The 25644-nt window shown below is 38.7% G+C and overlaps 2 protein-coding genes across 3 annotated transcripts in view; one reads left to right on the top strand and one right to left on the bottom strand.

Moving 5' to 3' along the window:
• LOC134654811 (uncharacterized) overlaps positions 1-11297 on the top strand; it is a 35500-nt gene extending 24203 nt beyond the window's left edge. Inside the window, exons 4-9 of the mRNA XM_063510281.1 lie at positions 2546-2711; positions 3749-3838; positions 5977-6078; positions 8508-8560; positions 10214-10378; positions 11151-11297. Coding sequence (XP_063366351.1) covers positions 2546-2711; positions 3749-3838; positions 5977-6078; positions 8508-8560; positions 10214-10378; positions 11151-11297 — 723 coding nt within the window. The remainder of the gene's footprint in view (positions 1-2545; positions 2712-3748; positions 3839-5976; positions 6079-8507; positions 8561-10213; positions 10379-11150) is intronic.
• A 2530-nt stretch (positions 11298-13827) lies between these two features.
• Positions 13828-25461, bottom strand: LOC134654536 (protein tumorous imaginal discs, mitochondrial-like). Of its 2 annotated transcripts, none has more exons than XM_063509984.1 (10): positions 25256-25460; positions 24892-25106; positions 24310-24543; positions 23610-23778; positions 22964-23058; positions 21843-22001; positions 20744-20815; positions 20223-20330; positions 19227-19332; positions 13828-14015 (listed from the first exon to the last, which is right to left on the bottom strand). In XM_063509984.1, exons 1-10 carry the CDS (start codon positions 25428-25430, stop codon positions 13861-13863), a joined length of 1488 nt encoding a protein of 495 aa, XP_063366054.1. In that variant the 5' UTR covers positions 25431-25460; the 3' UTR covers positions 13828-13860. The 2 variants fall into 2 exon arrangements, with proteins under 2 accessions (XP_063366054.1, XP_063366052.1); XM_063509982.1 differs by lacking the exon at positions 13828-14015 and adding an exon at positions 18348-18679 and having other exon boundaries at positions 25256-25461.
• Positions 25462-25644: the final 183 nt, after the last annotated feature.

Here is a 25644-nt window from a genome sequence, read left to right as displayed (position 1 = left end):
ATTTTTGTAATTTCCTTTGAATTAAAAAGTACCCTGGTTAATTAAACATAGGTACAAGTTTAATTATCATGACATAACATGCCTAAAAGATGCTTATTAAAATCGAGCAAGGTTGAAGAACATAATTCTATTACCACTCAGTACATTATTCAGATGTGAGTGAAAAATAACCACAAAGATACCTGTGAAATACCACACGTCTCGCAATTGGAAACTACATCAGCAAAACATCAATCTGTAATGTGTAGCTATTTATAAGTAGTAATATACGTTTTTAAATTATCGAAATCAAATTATTGAAGCATCAAATTCAAATTATTGAGTAATAATGAATCGTAAAATGAATATCTACCTACACATTTGCAAATTTGGTAGTGCAAAAGCCAAGTTCGTAAAAGGAGCGGAAAACTTTATGCATGCATTATGAGTTCCTTGAAATTGTATAGGGTAATTCGCCAGTAACTGGCCACCCTAAACTAAATAAAAAACCGGCCAAGTGCGAGTCGGACTCGCGCACGGAGGGTTCCGCACCATCAACAAAAAATAGAGCAAAACAAGCAAAAAAACGGTCACCCATCCAAGTACTGACCCCGCCCGACGTTGCTTAACTTCGGTCGAAAATCACGTTTGTTGTATGGGAGCCCCACTTATATCTTTATTTTATTCTGTTTTAGTATTTGTTGTTATAGCGGCAACAGAAATACATCATCTGTAAAAATTTCAACTGTCTAGCTATCACGGTTCGTGAGATACAGCCTGGTGACAGACGGACGGACGGACGGACGGACAGCGGAGTCTTAGTAATAGGGTCCCGTTTTTACCCTTTGGGTACGGAACCCTAAAAAGAATGTATTCACCTACAAACAGAATCCATTTTAGTATAAGGTGGCTAGTTATTGAAGGCTGCTTATACTAAAATTAATTCTGTTTATAGGAGAATAGAATCATTTTAGTTTAGGATGGCCAGTTATTGGCCGGTGGCCAGTTACTGGCGAATTACCCTATATGATTTAAGTTCACCAAACAGGCATCAATGAGGTTACTATTAAACCATAATTTTATCATAATAGACGTCAGTTTTACGTGACAGAACAACAGCAAAATAAACCACAATTAAAGGCCACCCAAAATGCATTACTTATTTTTTCATAGAAAATGTATCTATGACGTAGTAGTAGTAGTTCTACATTTAAAAAAAAAACAGACTATAGTAGTCCTTTCTCTTGTTTGAAATCGTGATTATGTAACCATAACGGTTCCTTGGCAAAGGAACCCACTTAGCGACATTTGCAATGCATTATGCGGCAATAATTGATCAATGTCAAGAATGAACTTTGTTGGTACAGTCGCCATCATATATATCGGAGCGGCCAAGGTGTTCACAATCTCTGAACACGCACTCTAATGCCCTTACAACAGAGGCGTGTTCAGATATTGTGAGCGCCTTAGCCGCTCCGATATATCTGATGGCGACTGTACAGTAAAAGCTGCATGGAAACTTGTTTGCAGGGGGGTCAGTTATCTCTGAAGCTTACTGTACATATAATATAATTATTTCGATGGCACATGAGGACTTGGCTTATTTTTAAATTTTACATTAATGATTAGAATTTCGTTTTACCCAAAAAAGTCATCTAGGTAGGTAGGTAGGTAAATTGATTTGTACCCTGAGGTATTCTTGCATTCGAATTGGCATCCAATTCGGTTGATCAGAATTCATGATCATAATCAGTGAAGTAAATTTCATTTATTATAGCTGCCAAATTTATTCACAATCAGACCGTTTGTAACCGAGCAATAAGGGCTTGTACGACCTTATTCGTTATCAAAGTCACTTTCAAAGTCTGAGCTAGGGTTAAAGTACTATTAATAAAAATATAAGTTATTTTCTGACAGTCTCATAGCAGGTTAATATAAGATTAGTGAAATTTAGAGTTTAATTATTATCTTGAGGTTTTTATTTCTAGATACCACTTTTACCAACCATAAGTGGACCAGGGGGCGTAGCTAAGCTGACAATCGTTGACAGACAGACGATGGCTGGACAATATTAGGGTTCCGTTTTTTCCTTTTGAGGTACGGAACCCTAAAGATGAAAAAAAATCTGACGAATTAACACAACTTTGGTTCAAATATATATTATAATATTATTTACACGCAATATTTTCTATAATGTCAATATCCAGAGAGGAAAATGAGGACTACGTTTATATGGAGAAGCGGTCACGTGACGTCGTCTCCTTTCCTCTTAGTCACAGAATAAACTAGTAATAGTTAGTATGTCAGTGTATAAGGCCTGAGTGGACGCTCGAGTTGGGCGTGCAGCGGGGCGAGGCGTGCGGCGTGCATGTTAAACAAAATATGCAAACGTATAGTAGCGGCCTTAGTGCACGCTGCTCAAATCACTTGTGAACCCGACGCCACGCTGCACGCCCCGCCGAACGCTCCGCTTCGAGCGTCCACTCAGGCCTTACATTTTTACACTTAATAGCATTAAAAACGAAAAAAAATGATGATGATCGCTCATTGCTCGTATCTTTTCCAGATAACTCCAGTCTCCCCTAAATGGCAGAAGGCCATAACGACCCGCGTGGAGGAGGCGCGCGAGCAGACCATGCTGGCGGCGGGAAGGGGGGCCAAGTTGGACCCCGGCCGCTACTGGAACCTGGCTGGGACCTTTCTGTTCACTGTCTTCGTCATGACTGCTCTAGGTACCTACTATTTTTAGGGTTCCGTACCCAAAGGGTAAAAACGGGACCCTATTACTAAGACTCCGCTGTCTGTCCGTCCGTCCGTCCGTCCGTCTGTCACCAGGCTGTATCTCACGAACCGTGATAACTAGACAGTTGAAATTTTCACAGATGATGTATTTCTGTTGCCGCTATAACAACAAATACTAAAAACAGAATAAAATAAAGATTTAAGTGGGGCTCCCATACAACAAACGTGATTTTTGACCGAAGTTAAGCAACGTCGGGCGGGGTCAGTACTTGGATGGGTGACCGTTTTTTTGCTTGTTATTTTTTTGCTTGTTTTGCTCTATTTTTTGTTGATGGTGCGGAACCCTCCGTGCGCGAGTCTGACTCGCACTTGGCCGGTTTTTTTAATTAAAGGAAAAATGGAACAATGTATCCCTTCGGGCAAGATTGCAACTTATATTCCTTCGTTTTTTGTTTACACGTCTTAGGTACGCTCGTAGGTACTTGACCGTCTATGCTGACTGGCGACTTTGGCTTGTGTCACTTCCACACTGTCACTAGAAAGTCTGTGCAGAGTTAGGTTCGTCCGACTCTATCTCCAATCAAGATAAATTACGAAATATTGAGTAGGTATACGACGATCAACATCTGTACCACTACCACCAGATTGGCACTGACATAAACGTCATCGAGAACGTAATTTACTTTTTATGCATCTCGCTCGTACTCGCATACTAGTGCAAGCGAGATGTATAGAAAGTAAATTACGTTCTTTATGACAGTTTCGACATGGTACGGGCTCTGTGCCCGGCAATAGTTGATCATTGCACTTTTCGAAGAGCACTTCTCTTATGTTTTGTTTAACCATTGCACTTTTCTATAGTGTGTCAAAGGACTGTCTCATTTCAAACATAGACAAAGAGAATCATACTATCTTTGTCTTACACTAGTACTAGCACCCAAAAGAAAAGGATGAGTATAGTTTTTTGTTTCTATAATTACTGACAAATTGGTTTGACCAACTATACCTAACTTTTTTTTGTTTTCAGGTTTTGGCGCTCCTGTGCCGCAGACCATAGCAGGCCGGTGCTTTGCTCTTCTTTACGCAGTGTTCGCTATCCCTTTCCACGTTTATCTCAGTAAGTAATCTGCAGCTACAAAAACTCAGAACGACACGTCAATTTCGACAATATGACCGCTTATTTGTATAAGTAAATTGCTCTGAAGCTCTGCGAAACAATATTTAAAATTATTATTTACTAAAACAGGACTTATAATTATGCTTGAAAATTACCAATGACGTTTCGAAGACGACATGGGTAACAGCATAAATTAATTAATCTTCACGAATAATTAAGCTTCAAATATAATTACATATATATGCGCATTCAAGTCCCGTTTATTTTTAATTAAATTATAAAGTGTAAAAATCGTGCTTAAAATTCATATAATGTTTAATGTTTTAATGTAGGTAGGTACCTTGTTAGGAAACTGGTAACACGATATCTGAACACAAAATACGTGAATTTCTGAAAGCAAAATAATTGGATTATGTCTCAAGAGAACTATTTACCTAGGTACTCTAAAATCTGCTTTGTTCGCAACATTATGAAGCAACTAAACCAGTGGTTCCTAACCTGGGGGTAATTACCCCCGTGGGGGTAAAACTGGTATTTTACGGGGGTAATAAGCTAACCTAATATAACAATACAACAAACGTACACGTTTTATTTTTTAATACCATTGGGAGGAGGGGTAAAATCAGGTTCCCTAGTTAGTCATAGGGGTAACCGGACTGAAAAGGTTAGGAACCATTGAACTAAACGATAGTTCCATCGAAGATTAGTTTCTCGTTTACAGTAAATTAGAGTTACACAACTTTCACAACAGCCTTGAGCTAATAGGTACTTGTAATAGTGTAAATTAAACATTTATTAAATATTATGTAGGTACAGTCGAGGTCACAACGTTATAACACAATGTTCCAAAAATATATTTACGCGCCTTTAAGACACTGACAATAAGGTAGTGTACTTAAAAAATATATTTAAAGTACAAATGGGGCTACTTTTCCGCACTAGTGCGTAAAATAGCACTTTTCGTGCGTATGTCGAAACTTTAAAGTGCCATATGTAAAACGTTGTTCGATACACGTGCGAATAGGTAATTCGCAACTCGTGTCGATTTAAAACACTCCCTTCGGTCGTGTTTTAATTTATCGCCACTCGTTTCGTATTTCCTTTTTTCCGCACTTGTATCGTAAATAGGTAACTATTTTGAACTCGACCGTACCCAGTAGTGGACAATCGACTCTTCTATTAATAGGTATTTACCTATTATTTTCGACTTTCCCTTACATTACCTACAACAAAGGCCTGCAAAAAGTAACGTTGTGGATTCGGGAAAATCGGGACACATATTTTAGATGATTTATTTCACCGAATGATTTATAATTGAAATCAGGCACAATGTACCCAATTTAGGTTGTTCTGTTTACCAATTCCACAGAGCTCTTCACGTTTAACGAAGTGCGTGCAAGACGGGTTGAGCGAGTACTCCTACTCAGTCACAAAATATTTTGCCTCGATTGTACTCTCGTGACTAGTATAACTTGACCGCGACATCCTTAACCCTTAATTTGGCAATGTTTGTCCTGACGAACATAATCTTTGGCCTTCTTTTTGATGTTTTTCGTAACCAGAACTATTCGATTCATGGAGGTAATGAATGAATGTCTCGGTCACAAAGATCAGATACCGGTATTTTTGTATGGGATCGAAAACTCCCCCCCCCCCCCATAATGGGCCCACCTCAGGTCAGGGGGACGATGCGTAACAGCATTCCCACATCGACAAAAAAAAGGAATTAAGGGCATTTAAATACTGATAATTAATGGGTCACCAGAAGCGCTGGTGGCCTAGCGGTAAGAGCCTGCGACTTGCAATCCGGAGGTCGCGGGTTCGAACCCCGGCTCGTACGAATGAGTTTTTCGGAACTTATGTACGAAATATCATTTTACCAGTCACTTTTCGGTGAAGGAAAACATCGTGAGGAAACCGGACTAATCCCAATACGGGCCTAGTTTACCCTCTGGGTTGAATGGTCAGATGGCAGTCGCTTTCGTAAAAACTAGTGCCCACGCCAATTACTGGGATTAGTTGCCAAGCGGACCCCAGGCTCCCATGAGCCGTGGCAAAATGCCGGGACAACGCGAGGAAGATGATGATGATGAGATGAATTAATGGGTCACCACTTCTGTGATGTTCATTTGTTTCAGTGATGCAAGCTAGCACTTGCGCTGTGGCCCACGTCAACCATTACTTGGCGCTGTGCCACAAGAACATCAGAGGGCCAAAATTAACGCCTCGCGCCGATAATGGTTAGTATAGTTCCTTTTTAAGTTGCTAATAGTCTTCGCGGAAAGAGAAGAGTCGTGGAATATATGAGAATAGATTATATGACTCTTCTCTTTCCGCACAGACTATGATGGGTTTTCCCTTCCCTTCCAAGATTTTGAGACCCACGGTTCAAACGTTTTGTTTTTCAACCCTTAGCCATATTTTGGGAGGTCAATTTATAGGTCATAAGCAACTTCTACTATGGAGGCAAACCCAAAGTCGCTAATAAAACAAAATTCGCGACTTTGGGTTTGGATTTTGGGTTAAATTGGTCCCATAAAAAAAGTTGTAAGTATTCAAATCTCAAAATTTGGGTAAGGGTTGCAGAAACACTACGTATAAATTCGCTTAAAAACATTGAGCTAATTGAGAATCAAACTCAAACGATAAGAGTGGTGTTTGTGTCCTGACTTTGGAACAAAAGTTTATTACTTAATTAATTTTCGATTACCGTAAAATGGGGTGAGTAGGGTTCGCGGGGAGAGTTGGGTTATGTATGGGGAGAGAAGGGATGAAAGGGGGGTGAGATGGAATTTTAAGGCTACTGCTACAAAAATAATGTATTCCAATTTAAAATGGAGTTATAGTAATACTCATAATAAAAAAATCGATATAACAATCTTCCAAAATCACCTTTGTATGAAATCCCATCTCACCCCAATTACGAGGGACTACGGGGTGAGGTGGGATTTCCTGTTTATCGTCAAAGTTATGAAATGGAACTACCCAAAATAAAATAAAAACTAAAATACAAACGTCCGGAACATTTATTATATACACCATTCAGTTTGCATAATAAGTAGGTATGTAAAAAATAAAATGTTATCGAGGTTTGAATGTCAGTTTTGCCCCTATTTTACGGTATCTGACGTGAATCGAACCTTATATTTTGAAGTATCAAGCACAAAAGCTCCCCTATACTAAGTCATAGAAATTGACAATGGCACTAACAATAAGTTTTGAACAACTTTAAGTAAACGAGAAAGTCTGCATTGTTCCAGAGTTCAACTAAGTTTCAATGTCTGTCTGAAAACTACAAGGGAAAGTTATTTGTTCTTGAAACATATATTCAGTAAAGTTATACAATGCAAAAATTATGATAGTCGCTGAGCGAGTAGCAATATGTGTTCTTATTATTTTGTTAACCGAACGGAGGTTCTCAATTCGGATGTAATTTTTTTTTTTTTTTTTTTTTACCTCAGAATGCAAACTTACATATACGTATGGGAGTACCTACAATATGAGTGTTTATGATGCCTCACTAGACATTTAATTATTGTGATGTTATTATTAGGTAGGTACCTACTTATTTAAGCGAGACGTGAGAGATGTATCATTCAACGTAGTGCCCAGCTGCATTTATAATGGAACTTGTACCAAGGCTGCAAGACTAATCGAGTAATACAGCGAGTGCAGCTGGTACTGGTAATGCAGTTGGCCTTCTAGTCGTCCATGTGTCTGGACGGCTCACTTAAGGACAGGCTTTATAGCTTTAGAAAACGAATGTTTCTAAAGAAACCGGAATATATTTTTTATTTTGATATCGTTTTTTTTCGTCAGATTTCAAAAAAAATTGGCGGTTAGATAGGTTATGTGCAATGTAGGGCCTAACGCGAAAAACGAAATTTCGTTATCTGCCTCTAAATCGCTCTTGCATATTCGAGTAGAGTATTCGCGCGGTAGAGTCCCATGTCTTTGGCTCCGAGAGCGGACCGGACCTCCGAGGACACTAGTTTAGAGACCCCTGCCTTAGACAGCCGACACCGCTTTAAAGCAAGAGCCTTCAACATACGGCTTTTAGGTACTTTTGGAGAAAGCGGTAAATCAGAGCCTCGCTCTCGCCGTAGCCTTTTTTAGGTCTTAAATTTATTACTGATAAATATTGCGCTGTTGAGTGTTGATAACCAGTGTAAACGTGCTCTTATGCATTGCGCCGAGTGAGAATAAAGTCACATTACACGGGTATTGTACAATTATGTAAGCCTTTATGACCGAAACAACGATATCTCCTCATCAGCACTAACCGGTCGTAAAGCGGCTTTACTTTCACTGGAATTCATGTAGTATATTTGGATTCTAGTTTTGGTTTCCCTTTACCTACTCGATATATTAGGTGTCTGTAGTTGCTAGAGACAAATATTTGAGAATAGGTAAATAATTTTGTTTCCATTAAAATCCTAATCTTAAGTCTAAGACATTATTTTCCGGGGTGCCTTTTCCCAGACAGAAATTCTATTAGGTACCTATTTTTTACTTTCGGAAATGGGGTGTGTTGGGATTAGATTGAATGGTTTTTTCATGAGGGGTAAGATAAAAAGTCACCCGTAATCCTTCGTTATATGAGCGGCTTTTCGTCTTACCCCTCATGAAAAAAACAGTCAATCTTATCCCAACTCATACTTTTTTTCAGACGGTAAAACAAATATGCATGTGAAGGCGTATCGAAGACGAAAGAAGCTAAGTGTAAGTGTTAGAATAATTATATCTAGGTACTTACAGACGCTTAAAAAATCTTAGAACGTCACACTTAGGTTAGGTTAGGTTAGGTTTCTACATGATGATTCTCATAAAAAAGCTAAACAGTTGCTTTCAAGCGAATACAATTCTACTTTCAAGAGAATCACCTGCAGAAAGAGACGCCCGTTCCAATGCGACTTGACATCGAGGTCATATAACTCCAACCACGCTAAATTTAGTAGCAGTAATCTGCATATGTCGGCGGCCGATCGTAAAATTCCTGTGTATTGTTTTTGCGATCGTCACATTAAATTAAACCAATAGATATAATAGAATAGAGAATAGAATAGAATAAAATTTATTCAGGACGCATAAGCGCACAACATTTTACAAAAACATGTCACAAAAAAAACCGGCCAAGTGCGAGTCGGACTCGCGCACGGAGGGTACCGCACCATCAACAAAAAATAGAGCAAAACAAGCAAAAAAACGGTCACCCATCCAAGCACTGACCCCGCCCGACGTTGCTTAACTTCGGTCAAAAATCACGTTTGTTGTATGGGAGCCCCACTTAAATCTTTATTTTATTCTGTTTTTAGTATTTGTTGTTATAGCGGCAACAGAAATACATCATCTGTAAAAATTTCAACTGTCTAGCTACCACGGTTCATGAGATACAGCCTGGTGACAGACGGACGGACGGACGGACGGACGGACGGCCGGACAGCGGAGTCTTAGTAATAGGGTCCCGTTTTTACCCTTTGGGTACGGAACCCTAAAAAGGTTTAAAACGTCGCTGAAAAGGTTTCCACTCAGCTTGGTGTCAAGGTATCTTATGAGTACCTTGACGCTGGTCTTCCGTGGAAACCCTTCCAAAAAAAACGAAAGTTCGTATATCTAACTAAACCTATAAGAGATAATAATATATTTATATTATGTGAGATCAGCCACTAAACATAATATATGTATTAATATAAAATCTAATCGTAATTATAGTTCGTTTTTTTAGCATTAGAAATAAGGTACCTAAACAATCTTGATGTGTCTTTTAATTGAAAAACACATTTTAAAAATAAGTTACGGCAAATGTGTAACAATTATGAATCTAATACGATCATTTATATTTTTCTGCTTTCATAAGTAATAGTTTTTCATTTTTAAAAAGCGTTTTTCAATTAAAAGACATGTCAAGATCGCTTACCTTCTTGCAAGTTCTTTCTAATGCTAAAAAAAACGAACTATAGTCACATTTGCACAGCGTTACCTTTATTAAGCTCTGGACAAACTATCACACTCGTTGAGAACAACAAAAACATTTTTTTTTTTACTTTAAAGAGGACAACAATAATATACTTAAAAGATGTAGTATCGGCACTTAATTTTATAACATTTTTTGCAAATTCAGGATGTGCTTTTTGTACTTAATTTTAAATGTATAGACAGATAGGTAGGATACGTTCGTAAGGTTGCTTCAGAAGTTCAGATGCCCGAAGGCAAATTGTGCAGAAATAGGGACGTGACAATGATTTTCACGATTCACGGCCGCCGACACATACACATCCCTATAATCTCTCTACTGACTTAACACTTTGCATACAAACTTAGCGTGGTCAGACTATTTCAATTCATGGTTGATATTAAAAAAACTTATTCCTCCAGCGTATAGTGGCCGTGCTAACAGCAGGCCACTGCGTCCCGATAGCCAGCCTGTTGTACTACGTGACCGGAGTGCTCATTTTCGGCCTCGGCCGGTACCAGGAGACGGAAACCGTTGACGTGTTGATGTTCCCCTTGCAGTTTACCACTAATGGCGGGCTGTCTTCGGTAAGTTGTCACGATCTTTGGCATTTCTACTGTAGTTGCTATTCCAAGCACTGTGGCCGTGCTAACAGCAGGCCACTGCGTCCCGATAGCCAGCCTGTTGTACTACGTGACCGGAGTTCTCATTTTCGGCCGCGGCCGGTACCGGGAGACGGAAACCGTGGATGTGTTGATGTTCCCCTTGCAGTTTACCACTAATGGCGGGTTGTCTTCGGTAAGTTCGGTCACGCTCTATATGTCTATTATAATATAGGTACATATACATAAATACATAGAAAACAGCCAAGACTCAGGAAGAAATAAATATCTGTGCTCATCACACAAATAAATGCACTTACCGAGATTCGAACCCAGGACCGCGGTACTACCGACGCCAGACCAGTCGTCAAATTTTGCCATTCCTAAAACTGAGGATTTCTATTGTAGTTGCTATTCCACGCACTGTGTCCTCTGCTAGCCAGTCGCAGCAGGACTATTGATTTTACTAAAAAAAAAAACATTTTTTTTCAGGGTTCGAAATTATCCAGATAGTTATAGTCTTTGATAATTATCGCGATAATTATACGATAAATATCGGATAATTATCCCAGGTATAGATGGTTCTATATTTATTTTCTTTTAATTATTTGATAGATTCGATCGTTATTCTATTTTAGATTTTAAATTTAAGGTTATTATCCAATCGATAATTATCAGGCATAGAAATCACGATAATTATCAAGATAACCATCATTGATAATTATCCAATAGAACCCGCATATTTTTAAATCCTCAGGTGGAGTCCCACTTCCGCGTGATGTACGGGTTTTACGTGGAAGGAGCCATGGCGCTGCTAACATGTTCCTTAGCTGCCCTTCGGCGGTATAGCGGGAACTCGTTCAATAACATGACCGAGAAATACCGCTTGTTTACGAAAGGCTGAGGTCAATGGACTCCAAGAATTAAGTGAGAAAAGGAGGTGAAAGAAGGATAGGAAGGATGGATAAGCACAGGCGGCCTACCCAAAGTGACGATCGCTTCGCTTCGCCATCGAATCGCTTTGTCTCGCTATCATTCTTCCATATTAGTGTGACAGTGACAGTTGCGTTTCGTTCGCTACGGAGCGTTAAGGGGCCCACTGATTAACCGTCCGCCGGACGATATCGGCCTGTCAGTTGTTCGGAGCTGTCAACTTTTTGTTCTAACTGACAGGCCGATATCGTCCGGCGGACTGTTAATCAGTGGGCCCCTTTATAGTTCGTTTTTTTAGCATTAGAAAGAACTTGAAAGAAGGTAAGCGATTTTGACATGTCTTTTAATTGAAAAACACTTTTTAAAAATCAATAACTATTACATATGAAAGCAGAAGACTATTTTTTTATTCGGTAGACTAAAATGACATTTCATAGTATGAAATGACATTTTATGTTCATACTATGAACTGTCATTTCTGTCTACCGAATAAAAAAATAGGCTTTAAAAGATCGTATTAGATTCATAATTGTTACATATTTACCGTAACTTATTTTTAAAATGTGTTTTTCAATTAAAAGACACATCAAGATTGTTTACCTACCTTATTTCTAATGCTAAAAAAAACGAAGTATAGCTTTTAGCATGTTGGCTACGGGACCTGTTGACTTCTGGCGGTCTAGCATGACTTGCATTCTCGCGGGCGTGTCCATAGGTACTTACTTGAAGTCGCGCTAGATGTATGCAGTCGCGCGCGAGAACGCAACTCATGCTAGACCGCCTGTTGTTGAGCATGTAGTCACTACAGTCAGCTGCGGAACTATGGTATCTTTATTGGCATTCGTCATCCGATCTGCCAAAGTATAGCCTCTAAGGCGCCATCTGCGTTAAGATTTTGGTTTTTAACCTCACTAAGATACTTGTTATAGATAGAAATCGAAAGGAATATTAAGACGCACAACGTGGAGAAATGTGGCTTTCCATCACAGAAGGGTCATTTTGCTTCAAGTGCAATTGAACGTCGATTTGGATTGGAATTGAAGTGGACGTGTTCATCCGAAATTCCAACAGTAATACCTACTGATAGAAAGGTCCTTATTGCAGATGAAGCATAAAAGGACCTTTATCTGTGGAAAGCCACAAATATCAAAATAATGGCTACATTGTTTTGTTCCACTTTGCACGTGTTAGTTATTCCTTTGTCTAAACTTGTATTATATACCTACCTGCATTCAAGTTATTAATTATTAAATATTAATAAAACACATTATTATCTTGTAATTTTAATTACCAACCTACAAACTAGTTAACTGCTATTTACAGCTTTGATTACTATTCCATAGCCTTGGCTATAGCGTTAAATATCTGCGACACTTTAACATATGTTTGGAATCAATGAGACCCATGTTTCAAACAAAAATATGTTCTAAGCTGTAAGAAATAAATTCTAATTTATTGCTAACTATTGTATCACAGAACTGTACCTACAGAAATTGTATAAGACAAAATCATATGAAAATATGATGCAAATTTAAACAAAAACAGAATACTAAAATACCAGAATCAACAATCAAATCCGTATGTCAGTCAATTTATAGGAATTAATGATTCCAATACTTGGAATTGGAATTATTTCTGCTATAAGGAAGCAAACATTATTTAACCTTTCCGACGCCGTGTCAAAAACAAAAGCTGTCACGCTGACGCCACGTCACCGAAGTGTCAAAACTGAAATTGAACTTTATGCATATGCACGTAGGTCTATGTTGCTATGTGGTCTGTGACCGATTAATCGGTCCTTGGCGTTGAACCTACGGTGCGGATATATCGGTAATTGGCGTCCAAAAGGTTAATTTCCAAGCCTTTAGGCCCATTATTAGGCTAAAACAACTGGCTATCAAGTCACAAGCCGAACGAGGCAACATAATCAGATTCTCTCGTTTAGAAAGAATAAAGGAATCAGGTTTTTATTTTACGTCAGTTGTGTTAGACCCAATGGCTATTCCTCAAGACACTAGCTACGATACAAGGGTATTATGAAATACGAAATGTATTAAATATTTTTGTTGCTGGCCTAATATTCAGGTCATACTAATTAATAGTGGTCCAATAGTCTTCAAATGATGAATCCATACCTATAGTCTGTCAAGCCGGATATGTCAGTAGGATTGTAAAGCAAACTAAAGTATGGTATCCCTAGGAAACGAACAAAAAGCAGCGATGTACATCGAACAACGATGAAATGTAAAAAAACAGTGCCACAGATAAGATATAAATGACACGCGATTTTCGAACAGTTAAAAACGTAGTTTTGCTAACCCGCGATTTTAAAAATTTGCCGCGTTTTTCGACTGACAAGATTTGCTTGACCAAGTATAAATATATATTTTCAAACTTCAATGAAAAAAATTGAATTAACATAAAACACGTTTTTGCACGAATCTCTTTTGAGTTTCAACAATTCTTTCAAATTACATATTTCCATTCTCTTATGTTATGTATCGTAGCTAGATCAAAGTCCTACACGAAAACTACTACGCTTTACTCCTTTTAGGCTCTTTGAGGTCTTCGGTCGCGTCGGTGGCGCCATCTGCCTTCGGAGCTTCGGCTTCACTAGTCTTCTTGTCTTTGAGGGCTTCTTTGACGGCGTCCGTGAGGGTTTGGTTGTCTGCTACGGACACTTTCTTGCCTGTGAATGTATGTTATAACTGTGTAATCAGTTATTTTTTCGGCTAACCAAGTATTTACTAATTATTAAGATACTGTTCTAAAGGGAATTATCAATTAATTTTACTTTGAATACGATACATATTACACCTTCGGTACCTACGAGGGGTATTCAAAATATTCTCGGTATGAGAATGAAAACAAACAAGTACGAAAAGTTTGATATTTTTATTTTTCAATATACTCCCCCCCTATGTTCATACACTTAAAATAATCCCTCGTAAAAATATTTTTTATCTTTCGTGTAAAAATGCTCCTCCACTGCCGCCTTCAATGCTTCATCGTCAGAAAATTTATTTCCACGCAGATCCTTTTTAAGATTGGGGAACAAAAAGAAGTCGCTGGGGGCTAAGTCCGGACTATACGGTGGGTGAGTAACAGTTTTAAACCCACATTCAACAATAGCTGCCTTGGCAATATGAGCAGTATGGACGGGGGCGTTGTCATGCAGAAGCAGAATACCTTTGGTTAACTTTCCTCTCCTCTTTTCTTTAATTACATCCTTTAATTGACGTAGAATGTTAGCGTAGTACTGTCCTGTGATATTTACACCTTTTTCTTTATAATCGATTAGTAATACTCCTTCACAATCCCAAAATATCGTGGCCATGACCTTGCCAGCTGAAGGGATGACCTTGAACTTCTTGGGATGAGCTGAACCCTTAATGTGCCACTGCATGGACTCTTGTTTACTCTCTGGGTCATAATGATGAACCCAGGTTTCATCTCCAGTAACTATTCTTTGCAGCACCTCATCAGGATTTTCACCGCACAGGTCAATAAAATCGGAACAACAAGCTACACGTATGTCTTTTTGAAGCCGAGTCAGCATTCGCGGAACCCATCTTGCACTTACTTTTGACATATTAAGATGGTCATGTATAATATCATGTACGGTACCAATAGAGAGATTGGTTACTTGTGCTATAGATTTTACCTTCACTCGACCATCTTCCAATATAAGTTTTTCCACTTTATCAATATTTTCTTGTGAAGTAGCTACTACAGGCCGGCCAGGTCTAGGGTCATCTTCAATACTCTCCCTTCCGCGTTTAAACTCGCTTGACCACTTTTGAATGGTAGATAAAGAAGGAGCAGACTCACGGTAAACACAATCCATTTCCTCTTTTATGGTTTTTTAATTTTTACCCTGTTTTGTCAAGAATTTTATCACGCATCGATGTTCTAATTTAGTTAACATTGTCAATTCGCACATGATGTTCATGTTTGTTCAGCAATTGCAGAAAAACAAAAGACCATCTCGGTTCGAATTATACTTTTTTTTAATGTCAACGAATAAACCTTAGCGGCCAGTAACGAAAGAAATTTTAGAAGAGGTCGTAAGATATCAATACCGAGAATATTTTGAACGCCCCTCGTACTTATATCAAAAGTGTTACTATTTTTTTTATTCAGAAATATGAGAAATGGGGCGAGAAAATTTCAATTTCGAGTGTATGTCCATAGTAGCTAATTTCTAAATAATGACTATTAGTACTATTACTGCAAATTACCTACTGTTATAACTGCTTAATGAATACATTTAATTTAGCACCTCGTTAATTTTTAGAAGTGGTAGATCTGTCATGGCCAGATGTTAGAATTGATCATTTCACGATGTGGCGACCATTTCATGAAATGATCAATTGGCCACATCACGAATTAAGTTACCTAACCAAATCATATGATCGTGATCAATTCTAAAATGGCTTTTATGAAAATATCAAAATCTATGATCTGTCCACGACAGATTTAAATTTATTTCCAACCAACTAAACCATACCAACGATTTATGTTTATACAGCAACTCACACAGGACTTATACTTGATTTCCATTTCATTAGATGGTGTTACCTATGAGAAGCAATTTTATTATTTTTTTCATATAGTCAAAGGCATGTTGGGACCAACGTGGTTTTTTCAGAGGTCTCAATCACGTGTTTTTGAACTTTTCAGTGCTATAAGTTACCACTTACGACTTTGTAACCAATAAAGCTAACTAAAAGTATAAGTAGACTCGTTTTTGTTTTAGAATTCTAGGCGATCAACGTTATACCTACTAAAATTCTTGATCTGTAACCCTTTACCAGGCTAAGGGATATATATATTTCCCACATACGGCACTTCAAACATGTGTTCTATTTTCGATGAGTAAGACTGACATTCGATTGTCATTTTTGAAATGTCAGCCTGGTAAAGGGTTAACGTTCCCTGTCCGGGTGCCCCCAATGTGGGGTCATGAAGCTTTTTTTTCAGCAGTGTGCTTCAACTATGGGTTCACAACTTCAAAGTGAAAGCACACTTGAAAGCCAATTTGTATGTATAATTTCCAATGCGATGTTAATATTGCTTGTGAATAAATAAATGAAAATGAAATGAAATGGACATGTGACTTTGTCATATCATTTTGTATGGAGACAGTGAACGTGTTAAAGCCGCGTTTACAGTACGGTAAAATGGGTTGTCCAATCAATGAGGTAACTCCGGCCATGAGGGGTAACATTAGCGAATGAAATATTTAAATTGAATGCGGTTGGCACGACTGGACTATTTACTTGTTTGTAGTTGGTCATTCTTCAAAGCATGGTCTTCTCTTCCCAGAGTGACACAAGCCTACGTCACAATAACATTGCCACTTTATATAGCGCTATCGCATATTATCATATAGCGCTGTCGCATGATGACGTAGGCTTGTGTCAGTCACGTGGTCGGAAGAGAGTATCAGACGGAGTATATTATTATAGGTACCATGCTACCAGCTACGTAAGCGTAAGTAATAATTTGCTGTCTAATGTTACCCATTGTGAATCAAGTTACCCAATTTGACGGTTTTTCTTTTATGCAGTCGAGGCTATAGCATGATGGTAAAGGGTTGCCAAATAGGATACAAAATGAAACAACAATATTATCTAGCAATTTCATGTATTCGAAATAATGTTTTTACATTTTTCTAACCATCATACTATATCCCTTTGGTAGCTAAACTAAGAATCTTTCAAAACAAGCACTTATAAATAGTCAAACGTTCATAATAAATTAATAAATATATATGTATCAATAGCAAACATTCACTGTGTATGGCATAGAGCATGTATACTGAAACATACGATATTGTATTATGATTATTTTAAATTGTACGTGGTCAAATGTAACGTTTGGCGCCGTACAGCGCCATTTTGTTTAGCTGTAGAAATATGTGCTACATTATATTTATATACTTCTCCATATATGTCATAGCAGGTATTGTCTCAGTAAACTACCATTTAAATGTAAATAGTACTTGAGACGAAGCTATCATATTGTAAGAAAAAAATTGAATAAGTATACATATTCTCAAATAAAATCCGACTTAACCGAATTCTAAACGATACTTACATCAGCGTTTCGAACGCGACATTACACAAACGGGTCAATCAACTATTTCTTGTTGTTATTCTGTCCCATCAGCGAGGAGACAATAGTAGCATAGATTGTTAAAAGAACTGCTGTACCGTGTTCTACTAACATGCTCAGTAGATGTCCCATTACGGAAAGGTCTTATAACTACCATAAAATGCAAGTTTGGTTCATTTAAATACGAAAAACCTAGAATAGGGACGATGACACATGTTGAATTTTATAACAAAATCTAGTAAAATACATAGCAAACGAGCAGTTTATCACAATAATGTGGATATTAAACTAAAATATTGAAAAATTACAAAAATACAGGACCAGCCAGCCTATTATGGATAGCTTTATCCATCTTTATCCACGTGATAAAATAACTGTCACTGTTTAACACCGTGGGAAAGAAAGTGACGGACACCGTTTTATCACGCTGTCACGTAGACAAGAACGACCATCATATCCGTACTGGAAGTTTCAAAATTTAAGTTTTTTTTAACTTCCAAAAACGATGAAAGTAAGGGTACCATTCGATTCCTTACATTTCACCCAAAAAAATATTGTATAGCAACTATATACATAAACGCAATATTTCACCGACAAAAACCCAATTTTCTTGTTTTGTCCATACTACAAGATGGGCGATGACGTCACGGCCCCTGGCCGTTTTGTATAGGGCGTTTCGCGAGTGAAGTGGGACTGTCGGCCTTTGACTACAATTTCTGACTTTTGTGTTACTTTAATGCAATGGGTCCCATATAGACATTTGATCCTAAAAACAAACCCGATCGATTGATACCATAAATGAAAATTAGTCATGTAGCTTATTTTAAGAGTGACTCAGGAGATCGTAACCATAGCGTGTGACAAGAAAAAGTTGATTAACCCAAATAACAATATATCTCATTCACGCATCATACAATTCTGGATTTTTTTCCTTCTCCCTTCTTATAGCGTTCTGGTAACCCAAAGGCCCTTTCACACTTCTATCTTCCTCTGTCTCTCTCCTATTCATATAAGCATCCACGCCATACCTGTCTTGCGGGTCATTCATTATCACCATACTACACAGAATCAAAGACATGACGAATCCTATTACAAAATAAGGTTTGTTGACTCTGTAAGTCTCTGCTAGATTATCTAGAAATGATGGTTGGGTGCTGTCTCTTGGAGCATCCTCTGTGTCTCTGTTAGCTTCGTGTATCGTTCCCTGTTTTTTGTTGTTAGATTTAGAATTTTCTGGAAAACAAATTGCTCTGATAATTTCGGATAGCTGGTCACCCGAAGTGGTTTAGAAGCTCCAGGTTACATGGCGTTTAATTTAATAAAGGGTAAATGTAATTGAATAAATCATCTACCTGAAAAGTGGTATCCATAATTAGACAGTGTTTCTTGACCGCTGTTCTAGAATAGTTATTTACAACGTACATTAGTACTATTTCCTGCACTAGTTCGGGATTTCGCTATTTTCCGCACCATATGTACTGTAAAAGGTTTTTCTGATTCAGGCCATGTTCGAGTGAAAATTCTACTACACTAAACTTGAAAATAAAATTAACTTAAATTAATAGATTTATAATGGATTTATATCATAACATAATGCAGTTAATGTCCACAACTCGTTATTGGTTACTCTAATTATGGATACCGCTGTATCTACTAACCAACAGAGCTGTGAAGGCCATGGACAAGTGAATGATTTTTTTCAATTATACTCTCTGTACGTTACGTCTCAGGCTTATAGCGGCATCTACCACGAGGTATAAGCTATTGTTTTATTTCTTACCATCTCTGTCATACGAGACACCTAGGATTTGGCCGGGCGTGTCCTCTTCTAGCTCGGCGTAAGCGTAGATAAGCGCCTTTTGTTTCTCGTTCAAAGTTGCGGGGACCTGAAAATTAAATGTTTTTGAGAATACATCTAAAGCATGTTAAGCCCTATATGTCACTGAAAATTCAGGGTTCTAGCTTTAGCCAGCACAAAATTACAGGACGTCGAAAAAGGCCGGAATCGCTTCGAGAAAAGGATGGTACGGCCGTTTGTCTTTGTTTTGCTCGACTTGGCGGGGGCACTGCCGTGCCCCTAGATAAAGCAAGAGAAGTAAGAACTCGACCCTTTCAAGACCAACACCAATCAAAAGGATCTCGTCAATTTTGAAGATTTCGTGTCTAAACAAGAGTTAGGTAATTCTTGAATCGCTTGTCTAAACCAGCGATCTGCACAATAGGTACGTCCCGAGGAAAGTGCTAACATTCGTACACCAGCTCTTTCCATTTTTTTTCTTCATTTTCAAATTCTCGTATGGAAACTAACAAGGAAGGGTACATATATTCAAACCAGTAATTAACTAGCAATTTGCTTGAATAAAACTCTCTACAGAAGTTAGAGCGTTTTGACACTTTTCAGTACTTTGGAGGACAATTTCTCCCAGTAGGTTGAGTATGGGCAGCTAAAAATAAATACGTGTCTGTTATTTTAGACTACTATATAACATATATAAAAATAAATCTAATCAGAGCCGGACAGTTGGGTACCCTTCCTTTTTTTTATACCACATCGGTGGCAAACAAGCATACGGGCTGCCTGGTAAGCAGTCACCGTAGCCTACACAACAGTAGGGGTACACAAGAGTAGGGTCTAGTGTTATTTGGCTGCGGTTTTCTGTATGGTGGAGGTACTTCCCCACCTTTCCTTCTTTCCTTTCTTTCCTTGTAAGTGATTACGAAATTTTACAATAAACACAATTATGAAGTTTTCAGCAATGTTTCCATTGAAACCAACCTTTATTTTGATGTGTACGTAGTGGTCTCCGTAGCCGTGCTTGCTGACTAGCTTCATACCTTTCCCTGACAACCTGATCAGCTTGTGCGACGATGTGCCTGGCAATATCTGTAACAAAGTTTCATACCACATCACCTATTCGGAAAATGGCATTTTCTTCCCCGCTATGAGGGATCAAAGTGACACATTTCAGTTCTAGACCACGATTACATTTTTTTCTACTATATTTTTAGGTTTTTAAGGTATGAGGAAATGGTTATGTTCCTAAATAATTTCCTAGTGGTAATGTGAAAAGCAGTAGGTATGTGTCACATGGCAGCAAAATTATTGCCCACCTTGGGCGTTCACATTTGAATCCTTCGCTTCGTTCCAGATTCAATGTACACCCACGCCGTAAATATGTAATTTTGCTCCCTTGTGACACAATCTACTAATGTCACATATGGGTTCTTTATTTTCTACTAATTACACCAATGTATACAACTCGGTCATGCAAAATACTACGAATTTACGGTACATACCTGGAGGGTGTGGTCTTCATAGAGGCCCTGTATCCGAACTGTGCCACCCAATAAGGCTTGGCATACGGAAATCTGTAAGCAAAATTCAATACTTTTAAAGTGTCCGTTAAAAAAAGTTTGGTACAAGCTTTTATGCTGACTGTGTTTTTCTTGTACAGTTCTGATTTACTCGAACTATGTGTGACTTTAGCATGTACAAGTTACAACAGCCGTAGCCAGGAAACAGCCATTGGAAAATCTATGAAGTTGTTTATCGTATTATCGCGCAAAGATTCCAAATTCAAACTTTCAATAACTGTTATGATAATATTAGCGGAAGTCTCTTTCTAATCAAAGGAATGGAAAAGAGACTTCCGCTAATATTATTAGTCACAAGTTGTTATGCAATCGGCCTCAGGGCCATGTTGCATAACAAACTACAACTAATATTACAAGCGGAACTCCTTTTTTTTTAATTAGTAAAATTAGAAAAGGAGTTCCGCTTGTAATATTAGTTGTAGTTTGTTATGCAACATGGCCGGTTGTAATTTTACCAACTATTTACAAAAATCATATTTCGTTCTCAAATGCCACGAGTAACGGCCAAATAAAATTGCAGGAGGCATTCTGGGCTCCGTTCGGCTCAGCATTGCTCCGAGCAATTATGAGGGTTGGCACAACTTGACGTCCCTTTGCGTGTACGACCACAGATAAGATAATGACTTGAATTTCGACAACCCTAAATAGCCGAAAGGGATAGTACCATACATAAAAAACAGCATGACTCGTTCCTGAATCGCTGTCAAACTTCGGTTTTGTAGGAAGTTTCTTTTCTGTATGGTAGAGTCTGTGCGGAAAGAGAAGAGTCGTGGAATGAATGGGACCCAATACATTCCACGACTCTTCTTTCCGAACAGACTCTATTACTAGGTATTACTACTAGGTATTACTTATTCTGTAGTACAACTCACTTGGCTCGTTGGGTGGATGAAGTTCGAAGTATCGCGGGGCACTTTTGGATGAGACTAGCACAGGACAGGGACAAGTGGCGTACAAGAGAGGCCTATGCTCAGCATTGGGCGACCGAAGGCTAAAATGGTGAATGATGATGATAACTCACCGTGCATTCGGAGTGCACGTCGGGTCCGTCGCGGCGGAAGTACTTGGAGGCTTCCACCTTGAAGGTGACGAAGATCTCCGAGTTGCCGACCGCCATGCGTACCGTCTGCCCGTCCTCTACGCCAGCCGGCACTGGCACCGTCACCTTCTTGCGTTGTACCTAAACAAACAAGATCGCATAGAGTACTAGTAGAGAGTAGAGATACGAGTGTCCGGAACAGTTTAACACATTCATTGCCACCCAGCCAAACAAGACCACCGCGCCAGGCCACAAAAATTTCGTCATATAAAGCTGTAGTACCACGATCCCGACTTATGGGGTCGTCCGGCCTGGGAAAGAAATCATAAAATGTGACGTTATCTATGAAAAGGGACCTTATTGTCGATGGCGCTTACACCATTATTAACGATGCGCCGATATAAATACAATGCCGCGCGACGCTGTGCGGCGTTAGCGCCATCGACAATAAGGTCCCTTTTCATAGATAATGCCCGAAATACCCGATAGTCGGGTTTTGGGCACTGAATGTGTTAAACAGCATATGTACTTTGACTATAATCCATAGTGTGCGTAACGACGATTAAGGCTTGGCCAAACACACAGCGCGACGCAGCGCCGCGTCCGCGCCGCGTGATGCCGATCCGACTGATGTGACCCAGCGCGACGCGGCGGCCCGCCGCGTCCGCGGGGCGCGACTGAAGCGGGGTGTGATACCGGCGGGACGCAGTCTGTCTGACGTCGGTAACCTGTTAGCATGTGCCGCGGTCGCGCGGCGCGGACGCGGCGCTGCGTCGCGCTGTGTGTTTGGCCAAGCCTTTATGCTTATGAATCAATGACGCGTTTGCATGGATGGAATAGTTACTAATGTTACTATCTCTCTCTCTCTTCCTTGTCGTAACCTCGTGGCTGAGGGACGTGACGATTGTGGGCACTCTTCACCAGTGCTCTCCAGGCCTGGGCCTAGTGCATGCTAGCCTGCGGTGTGGCGTTTGTCAATGAAGTTATTCGTTATATTTACTATGCGTTTGTTAAACTTTCTGTGTTGCAGATGCTAAAAGCTGTTAATATTATGTACAAATTGTGCTAAGCATTAGCTCTATGGCATTAGTGCTCTTACTTACCGATTGGCCTTTTCCTTCACACTCGACGCAGGGGAACTTGATCAACATGCGGGTCCCGTGACAGTGCCGGCAGGTGGACCGCATTACGAAAGGCCCTAGAATTAATAGCAAAATATTATAAAAGTAACCTTAAGGACTATGGCCTACGACAGACCCCAATGGAAAGAGCTAGAGGAGGCCTTTGCCAAGCGGCACACTCGAGTTAAGAGACATACTCTAACTCAGAATAAAAGGGCTTGATAGATAGATAGAACCTTAAGGACTATAAGGCCGGCGAGGGTAAGATACATATCAAAAGGCGTGCAAACAAGGTAGATTCATCTGTTTAGAATATGTTTTTTAGTGAACACCAGTAACATAAACGAAAGTAACCTCGCACCGCTGACATGAATCTGTCACAAGAAGTTGGCACCAAAAATAAAATGCTAAGGTACAGTCGCCATCACATATATTGGATCAACCAAGGTTCTCACAATTATATGAACACACCTCTGTTATCAAGCAGTTAAAGTGCGTGTTCAGATATTTTTCAGCACCTCGGCCGCTCCGATATATCTGATGACGACTGTACAAATTTAAATGAGAGTTAAGTATAATATTTAAGTTGAGGCACTGAGTTACAGTTCAGGGGATATCTGGTACATACCTCGTGAGAATGTCTCCATCCCTGTTCCGTTGCAGTATGTGCACTTGATGGCCTTAGTGCCGGGCTCGGCGCGAGAGCCCTGGCACTTTGGGCACGTGTCTACTATGTTCACGTTCACATCCTTGTTCACGCCACGCGCCGCTTCCGTGAACCGGAGATTTACTATGACCTGTAAGTTAGTTGATTGAAAAAATTAGTTGTGCAAACACTACACTACAGGAATAAATACTTATTTGTTTCCATTCCTATCTTGTACATTTATTTACTGATTTATTGAGTATGCTAACTGTATAATATATTGTCAACAAAGTTAGGCATCATAACCAACATCATCATAAGATTATTTATAGTCTACAATTATTGTAATAATCAAGCATTAGTTATATGATGTATTTATTCAGTTGCTAATTTTATAAAAAAATAAATTGTGGAAGTTTCAAAACTGAAAATAATAAGTGAATCTTAAAAATTCCAACATAAAAGTAATTTTATAGAAACAAGACAGAAGTGATCCCATAAGTGTTCCGTGAAAAAAGTTTTGTAACGAATACTAAAAACTAAAGTTTTGCACTATTGTTTCTTAAATTTAAATAAAAAAATTCTTAATTGAATTTAAATTGTTGCGAGACATACTAACATGACGCGAGTGACTTAAAACAAGTGAGTCTAAACCGTAAAATTATTAAAAAAAAAATCTTACTTCCTGAGCAGCACCAAATCCAAACTGACTCTCGGCAAAATCACTAAACGATTCACTCTTGAAACCAGCGTCTCCAAATATTTTCCTGAACAGCTCCTCGGGGTCTATGGTGGCCTTGTACTGCCACTGGTGGGTGAACCCATCAGTCCCACCCGGAGCACCTCCCATGCCCATCTGCTCTGATGTTGTGCCGAAGGTGTCATACTGCTTACGCTTGTTTTCATCAGAGAGAATCTGTAACAGGAATCCTTTTTATAAATTTTGCTTGTTCATAGAATACAACATTCTTCAAATACAATCCTCCAACTCACTCCATCATAAACTATGAAATTACAGAATATCTTGATATTCTATAATCTCAAATCTGACCAAAAGTAACAAGTCATTCAAAATATGACAATTTAAGCACTAACAGATTATTTACTCAGATTAGAAAACCACTATATTTGCAATTTCTATTTGTGTATGTCATCTGTAAAGATAATATGTTTCTTTAGAATTATAAAAACAACCTTACAGTACAATATGAAATACTATTAACATGTTTAGTACAATATCATCACTTATCAGAATATTTAATACCTCATAAGCCTCCGAGACTTCCTGGAACTTTTTAGAGGCCTCGGGATCAGATTTATTTGCGTCCGGATGATATTTCTTCGCAAGTTGATAGTATGCCTTCTTCACATCTTTAGCGGAGGCATTCTTTGAAACGCCCAGCACCTTGTAGTAATCGACGCGAGCGGCCAGACAGTTGGTGGTGTGAATATATCGATGTTTAGTAGTCCCCGTGTTATCTGAACGTGTGAGAGGTTATGTTTCATTAAAGTGAAAAAAATACTTCCATTGGAAACCATTTGACTGATACATTAAATTAAAGGTCTTTCCTTGTAATATTGGCAATAAATAACAGCCGGTGATGTAATAAAAGCGTGTCAATACTTACAATTGAATTTATTGTGCACTAATGATGCAATAGCAATCGCAGGCCCTCCAATAAATTTTTCACATTTATTACATTTATGGACGAACCGACACGTAGTTTTGTTAATATTATTACTAAACACCGCGGTAAGGGTTTTTGGATTTAAAAACCCGATGATACTCCGGGTGGGAGCCATTTTGAAAGAAATAGTTAAAAACGTCAAACAAATGTCAAAAATTATTCTCTGTATGTTGGTGGCAACTTGGTGCCTGGTATTCAATGAAATGTTGCAAGTCAAATAATATACTTTACCACTGTTTTGTATATTATGGCTATTCTTTCTAACACATAGTCTTTAAAGAGTAAATGCTTGTATATTGTGCATTTCGAAGAACGAAATAACTAATATA

The sequence above is a fragment of the Cydia amplana genome, chromosome 15 (assembly GCF_948474715.1).
Source record: "Cydia amplana chromosome 15, ilCydAmpl1.1, whole genome shotgun sequence".
Lineage (NCBI taxonomy): Eukaryota > Metazoa > Arthropoda > Insecta > Lepidoptera > Tortricidae > Cydia > Cydia amplana.
This window is presented reverse-complemented; position numbering and strand designations above follow the sequence as displayed.